This window comes from Azolla caroliniana, unplaced genomic scaffold (genome assembly GCF_043228905.1).
Source record: "Azolla caroliniana isolate FFs.n. ecotype wild unplaced genomic scaffold, voAzoCaro1.0.p SCAF_18, whole genome shotgun sequence".
NCBI lineage: Eukaryota > Viridiplantae > Streptophyta > Polypodiopsida > Salviniales > Salviniaceae > Azolla > Azolla caroliniana.
The window spans coordinates 10689005-10696613 of record NW_028230453.1 but is presented as its reverse complement, the minus strand read 5'-3'; the positions used below and the strand labels follow the sequence as shown (position 1 = coordinate 10696613).

The following is a 7609-nucleotide window of genomic DNA, read 5'->3' as shown; positions in this document are numbered from 1 at the left end:
TTAAGTGGGTAGGAACCGAGTTAGATTCTTTCATTTGAAGGTATATCTTTGTCGACGTGGCTTACTTCTCATAAGTGTTTGCCTCAAAGTTTGTAAGGAATTGTACGTAGTGTACTGTGAAATATACTAATTTAGAGATATGCATTTGAATGGTTGCTCTAGTTAGCTGATTGAGTTTTGACCATTTAGAGGCGTTATATTTAACAGGGGCTTATTCATTCTTGATTGTGTCTATCCGTATGTTAGAACAAGAAAGTCTTGAATTTGCTCCTTCTAGAAGTTTTTAGTTCGATCCATTGAACTTCCTTAGACAATAGAGTCATCAAATTTGAAGTGAAAGTCATACGAGATATGTGTAGAACAATCTTGATTCCTCAAAATAAAATGGCCAAGCTTAAGGCTGGAGACCAAAGGTTGAGAGGAATTCTTGAGGTGAATCCAAAGAATGAGGACTATGTAAATGCATACGTACATACATTCTGGGTCTCCTCCCATTTATTTTCTTCTGTAATATAAGTAATAAATCAGTAGTTCGTTGTGGGTGGATTTGGATGGTTTCCTTTCTCTTTGCTTCTTTGTTCCTTTTCTTTTGCCTTCCGGGCGAAGGAGGAGGAGGAGGAGGAATGAATGAATGGATGAATGAATCAGCGATGAAACGAAGACGGACGGACAGACAGACAGACAAGACACACATAAAATACATAAAAGAAAAGAAAAGAACAAACAAATGAAGAAGAAGCGGAAGGCAGACGACGACGACGACGACGACAAGAATGGAATGGTGATGATGTCACCACCTTCTTGTTGGACAAACAGAAAAAATCTCAAAGAAAAAAAATATGTCTTCGCCTGATTCTCGCTCCTAGGACCACCACCCGTTTGTAGAGTTACTTATTATTATATACCCCCATTCCCATTCCCACTCTTCTTCTTCTTCTTCTTCTTCTTCTCAACCTAAAATCTTGCTACATCGCACCAGATTGATTAAGGTCATATATATATATATATATATATGTATGTATGTATGGCCGTTCATTCTTTCCAGTGAAGCAGACTGTTAAACTTTCTCCAAACCCCCATTTTGGCCCATTATTTGTGGTTGGATCTAAAAGATTATTCACCTTTTTTCTCGCAGATCTCCATGGGCATGCCCGAGATCTATTCTTGATCTTATTTTTGCCGCCCCTCTGTAACACCACCACTACCACCACCACCACCACCACCACCACCACCATGGTGGTGGGCATCATCGTCCTTTTGGGATTCTTCCCTTCATTCCCTTGAGTATGGATCCTCACTCATCCATTCCTGAAGAAGATGAAGAAGATGAAGAAGATGAGGATGATGAGTATTTTGAGACTTCGGAAGACATTGCCTTTTCATCTTCTGATGTTGAGAGTGTAGTAGGTGAAGGAAATTTGTATTCTGTTGTATCTCAGCTATCATCATCATCTTCTTCTTCTTCTTTGGTTTCCAAGTATGAGATATGGAAAGCTATTCCTGGCACCGTAGAGGAGAGAAGGCAACGATTGCATGTTCAGATGGGTTTAAATCGCTATCCTTATTCTTCAATGGGATCAGAACAAATGACAAAGCAACCTATTTTCTCCAAGGAGGAGCATGACAACCCACGTACGAGAGAACAAGGCCAAGGTTATGACTTGCCCATGGTGATCTCAAGGTCAAAGGGTGGGCTAGAAGAAATATTTAACAATCGAATTTTGTCGGATTCTCAGACGATCAAGTCAAGCACCACAAGTCCGTCTCCATCACATTTTGGCCAAACATGGAAACCTCCCCGTGTGGCCCAGAAAGAGAAGAAACTAGGAAGGTTCAGTGATTCAAGTAATATACATTTTGATAAAAATATGACAAATTTTGATTCAAGAAAAAACTGTCCTATTGCTGAAAGGTTATCCACAGATGATGAAGACTTCCAAAGTAGAATGGTTGGTGCAGCTGCAAATGGTATCTTAGCCCCCTCCCCCAAATTAGATATCTTGTGTAGAATAAAGGATCTTGATAGTGGCAAGGAGTTTGTGGTTAATGAATTGGGGAAAGATGGGTTGTGGAATCGCCTCAAAGTGCTGGATACGGGGAAAGAGATAAGCTTAGAAGAGTTTGAATCTTGCTTGGGTCTTTCACCCATTGTACAAGAAGTCATGCGAAGGCAAAAGGCTGTTGATGATGATGTTCACATTGATGCAAATGTTCATGATGATGAAGTTGAGAAAAAGAAGAAAAACAAACGAGGAGGATGGCTCAAAGCAATCAAATGGGTAGTTAGAGGATCACTAGAGAGGAGCCATCATCAAGGAAGTGGTAGTGATGAGAGAGACACTTCAACGGAAAAGTCGAGAAGGTCAGAATCAACTACGGATGATTGTCAAGATCCGTTGAGAACCGGAAAACCTGTCAAAGTACATAGTAATAAGAAGCCAATTAAAGAATTTGGGGGTTTACGTGTGAGGCAAGAGATACAAGCTCATGAAGGTGCTATTTGGGCAATGAAATTCAGCCATGATGGTTCTTTTCTCGCTAGTGCGGGACAAGATAAGGTTGTCAGAGTATGGGAAGTTATTGAACAGAATGTTGAATCCAAGGATTCCCCTTACACTTCAGGAGAGTTGAATTCGAATCTTGAGAAGATAGATTTTAGCTATCAAAGACATAGTGAACTAAAGAGCAGACTGGCAATGACCTATGGCACTTCCCATCTTCATAAATTATTCAAGCTACCTGAGATACCAAAATGCAACTTTCATGGTCATACTGAAGACATACTAGACTTATCTTGGTCGCAATCTCAGGTAATACTTTTTCCATTCATGCAATATTGACTATAAAGTAATATAATCTAAGTATGTGAACACAGACAAAGATGTGTAAAATAAGAAAGGGTGTAATGATGGCATCTCATATATTTTGTATCTTTGTTATGAATCTGGTATCAAAGTGAAAATATAGCTTTAGGTACAATGGGGAAACCCCATTGTTATCTTTGCTATGAATCTGATATCGAAGTGAAAATATAGCTTTAGGGACAATGGGAAAACCCCATTGTTATCTTTGTTATGAATCTGATATCGAAGTGAAAATATAGCTTTAGGTACAATGGTATATTTGAAAGATTGTTATCAATGGGAAATGCCATTGATAACAATCTTTCAAATATATCTATCGACTATTTTCCAAGGTCATATTGAGAATCCACTAAACAAGATCTTTTGAATGATAACTCCAATGCATCTTTTTTTACATTTGTTTATTTCTGAAGTCAAAATCGAATAATTAATTCCCAAAGGATTTAAGGGTCATGATGTGTGTCTGTCAAATTTTCCTCGACCAATTTGCTAATAGCGTTAATAGTACTGCAAATGGCAAGATGTATTGTTTATGGTTTGATTATGTGTTTGAACAGTTCCTGCTCTCATCATCCATGGATAAGACAGTGCGGTTATGGAATGTGTCACATAGAGGTTGCTTAAAAGTCTTCAAGCACAATGATTATGGTAGGTGTGCAATATGGAAAATGCTCTGAAATATGCCTGAGTTTTTCTTCATTTCCCCAAAACACCCTCAAATTTTGCTATTTAACCTAACTACCCTTGTCAAGCCCTGGTCAATCAATTATATCTGTTATTTGAGAAATTATGTGGTTGATTCATCCTCAAATTATGCATTTGTTATTTCCCCAAAACACCCTCAAATTTTGCTATTTAACCTAACTATTCATTAATGCTGAAATTATGTGGTTTTTCTCTCTCGGGCTTTGGGGCATTTAGGGAAATAAGAAGAACGTAGGGTAGGGGCATTTTGAAGGTTAATAAAGAAAATCTCAAGCATATTTTGGTGTTTCCCCTATTGTATACTTATAGCATGTTAAATGTTAGTGCTATTAGTATTAATGAATTCAGCATGCAAACAATGTGGGTACTTTTGGAACAGTGACATGCATTCAATTTCATCCATTAGACGATGGCCATTTTATCAGTGGTTCGTTGGATGGAAAAGTGCGCATATGGAGGATAAGAGAACCACAAGTAGTTGATTGGGTGGACTTACAGGAAATGGTAACTGCCGCGTGTTACACACCCAATGGACAGGTAGTGTGTGTCTGCACAATAGTGTATTATGAAGCAAAAGTGTGCATCACTCCATCTAATGGATTTTCACCTCACATTGAAGTTTTCCCATGAGTAATATAATATATTTTTAAAAAGAAAAGTGTGTACGTAGTGCATACCGTGGCATGTCTACCTTAGGATATCCTAGAATTTCTCTTGTATGATGAACATTTTGGGCATATTTTTTAGCCTTACATTTGTTGATGTTGTCATTTTTGTCTCTGAGCAGGGTGCACTTGTTGGATCTTATAAGGGGACTTGCAGGTTCTATGAAACTTCGGGTATCTTAATATGTTTTTAATATTTTTTTCATACTTTTTCTTGTGTATGCTCTCAAAGGATGATTTTAAATATTTGTCTTGAGATTTTGGATAGTTCTGCATGATACATGTATAGGTATGTACGCAAATGGATATGTGTGCACACATTTATTCTTTTCTTCTTTGTGTGAGGACTATGTGCATGCTCAATGATAGAACATTTTATAGCTTTGGCTGAGAGATTTAGTACAGTATTTTGTGGACAAGTCTTCCCGAATATACCAACAATCTGATTAGTACATTGACGTTCTGTAATAAAGAACTTATTGTGGGTAACACATATTCTGAAATTGCAATAGTTTGATTGTGCTTATCTATGATTTGACAGAATATTTACAGTGTGGGCATTCGAATACTTAAATTGTAGTCGCTCATGTAGTATATTTGACAAGGATGTACTTGTCAGACTGTAGTTATTCGATACGTTGTGAGAAGTTCAGCTATCAATGTTTTACAAAGATAATTCCAATGTGTTTTCTACGTAATCTTGAAAGATGTCTCCATAAACTGGATAATTTCTTCTATGAACCATTTTTATGTGAAGCATACAATTTCTAGTAAGTTTCTGTGCATGTTAAAACTATGCGCCTTCTTTGGCAGAAAACAAGCTACACCTAGACACAACTTTTGAAGTGCGAAGGAATAAAGGCAAGAGGTCACAGGGCAAAAAGATTACAGGATTTCAAGTACTTTCTAATTCTAGATTCTAGTTGTTGACTATACACAACATTAATCATAGTAACTCAGTTTGCATATTATGAATGAGTTTCTGCAGTTTCTTCCTGGGGATAAAAGAAAAGTTCTTATTACATCAAGTGATTCACGAATCCGTGTTTATGATGGCACTAAAATAATCTCCAAGTTTAAAGGTAATGTTTTCCTTCACGAATTGCCCTCAATTGGCCCAATGCACATTCATTCAGTAATTTGAAAGACATTAATGCCACTCCCTTCTATAATTTTATTACCAGTATCTTTTCTTAATTTTTTCTGTGACAAATTATGGTGGAAGGCATAAGCTAGTTTGTGCAGTTTTTCAAGTGCGTTTAGTTTGTGAATGAAAGCAAAAACACTCATGAGGTGCAAAAAAAGAAGTGCATTAGGAAGTTTGAGGGTGATATGGGGTGGGTTTGATGGAGAATCTTAAGGTCTCCAACAGAGTCCCTACAATGCATTTGAGATGTGTTGTAGGGGGTAGCTACCCCACTTTATACAACTGAATGCCTGTGGTTCCTAGACTACCACGTGTTGCTATGTGCCAGATCCTTATGGGTTGTGGCAATTTCTAGGATAATAGGTTACCACTTATCCCATAGGTCATATTCTGTGCCTGCAGATTATCGTTATGGAGTTGACATACTATCTTTCAATTAGACATGTTACCTGTCAAGTTACCAGAATCGAGAGATGGGGGAGAATCCATTGTTAAAAATAATTGAGTGACAATATGGACAAATTCATTTCTGATTAGTATTCTGTCTGGGATATGGTATATAATGCTGTTTCTTGGCATGATTCTAGCCACCCTAAAATTTATTCTATGAATTAATATTTTTCTAGGTTATTAGTCTTCACTGCAATTATTGTGCGGAAAATATTTGTCTATGCTAAATCTTAAGAGGTAATTTTGGGAGGGAGGTATGAAGAGTTGTGGTCAGTTGGTAATACTGTTTGGTTTAACCCTTCGATTCTGCTGTGGCATCAAATAAAATAGTGCATATAGTGAGATTTGAACCTGGATGCATTGTTAAGTAAACACTTAGCTTACCACTAGAGAGAGAGAGAGAGATGCAGGTTTCAAGAATGTGAAAAGCCAGATTGCTGCATCATTTGCAACGAATGGACAATACATAATCTGCGGGAGTGAAGATTCTCGTGTCTACATATGGAAATACTCTGATTCAATGCTGGAGACTGCAGGTAGACAGAAGAAGCTATCATACTCATATGAACATTTCACTTCGAGACATGTTCTTGTGGCAATACCATGGCCAGGCATGATGACTAACTACCAACAAATGGATTTAGCCTCGGATGACACAAAGCAAGCTTTTACAATATCAAGCAATGTTTTGGATTGTGATGTGCCACTTGCTAACGTGGCATCATTGTATAGGCATGGGAAACAATCATTTGACTTGAAGGAGAGCAAGAAAGGGGCGGATATCGTGTCAATGAATGTGTCAACATCACTGATGTCAGATCATGAACATGCCCCTAGGCATCCACCAACTGTTACACCTCCTATGTTGAATCCTTACCTCGAGGATTGTTGTGGAAGCTCGATGTTGGCTAGCTGTATTTCGTCAAGTCAAAATGGTAGTGGAAAGAATGTTTTTTTCACTGATAGCAAAGGTCCAGCTACATGGCCTGAAGAGAAACTCCCACCACTCCATCAGAACTCAACAAAGAGATCCCTCGGCTTTCCTTTCAGCTCTTTGCCACATGAGGAAACTGTTCAAAGCAATCATGCGGCATTGGGTTTGGTCATTGTCACAGCGAGTTTAGAAGGAGATATCAGGATCTTCCAGAATTTTGGTTTGCCTATTAGTAGTTAGATCGATGATATTTTGTCAAGCTCTCAACTTGTAAAGATAAAAAAAGAAAAGAAAAGAAAACTCATATTTGTATTATTTAGCCATACAAATGGAATCCAAGACTGGATTGTCCTAAGTATCATTTAGAAATTTATACTTCCCATTGTAAAATTGTTACAGTTCTACCAAACATTTATAAAGCAAGAAATATGGATTCTTCTCACGAATTGTGAAAGCAATTAATTATCAAGGATCAATTCTTTTATGTAATTGGTGAAATTTGCTTGTTGGCTTGCACCGCTCTTTTTTGTTCATCTCCACATGTGCACACAAAGAAAACTAGAATGCAAATATAAATGGGTCATTGTTGTAAAAGTGGTTGTTGGGAACCCCCACCTTGGTATGTACTCTTAATGTGGACTTGGAAGTCAATAAAATGAATGAATGAGAAAGCCAATTAGGGATGTCCTCTAGTTTATATAGAGAGGAAGAAAAGGAGACCTCATAAGTGATCATCACTATTAGCATTCCTAGGAACTTGTGATACAGAGTAAGTTATGCATTTGTCTGTATATGTTTGACTTTAGCTCCATCCAAAACTGTGTATTGATACAATTTGTCCTCT

General features: G+C 37.6%; 1 protein-coding gene across 1 annotated transcript; it reads left to right on the top strand.

Moving 5' to 3' along the window:
- The first annotated feature begins 1213 nt into the window (after positions 1-1213).
- LOC147852409 (uncharacterized) lies at positions 1214-7254 on the top strand. Its single transcript, XM_087333845.1, has 7 exons — positions 1214-2810; positions 3422-3512; positions 3949-4106; positions 4357-4408; positions 5048-5133; positions 5223-5316; positions 6242-7254. The coding sequence occupies exons 1-7, from the start codon at positions 1287-1289 to the stop codon at positions 7003-7005; spliced, it is 2769 nt and encodes a 922-aa protein (XP_087189971.1). The 5' UTR covers positions 1214-1286; the 3' UTR covers positions 7006-7254.
- The last annotated feature ends 355 nt before the right edge of the window (positions 7255-7609 follow it).

Bases quoted from the DNA above. Each gene is read 5' to 3' on its own strand.
- LOC147852409 (XM_087333845.1), top strand. From the start codon at position 1,287: ATGGATCCTCACTCATCCATTCCTGAAGAAGATGAAGAAGATGAAGAA. The intron at 2,811-3,421 runs GTAATACTTTTT...GTGTTTGAACAG, and splicing joins TATCTTGGTCGCAATCTCAG to TTCCTGCTCTCATCATCCAT. The intron at 4,409-5,047 runs GTATCTTAATAT...CTTCTTTGGCAG, and splicing joins CAGGTTCTATGAAACTTCGG to AAAACAAGCTACACCTAGAC.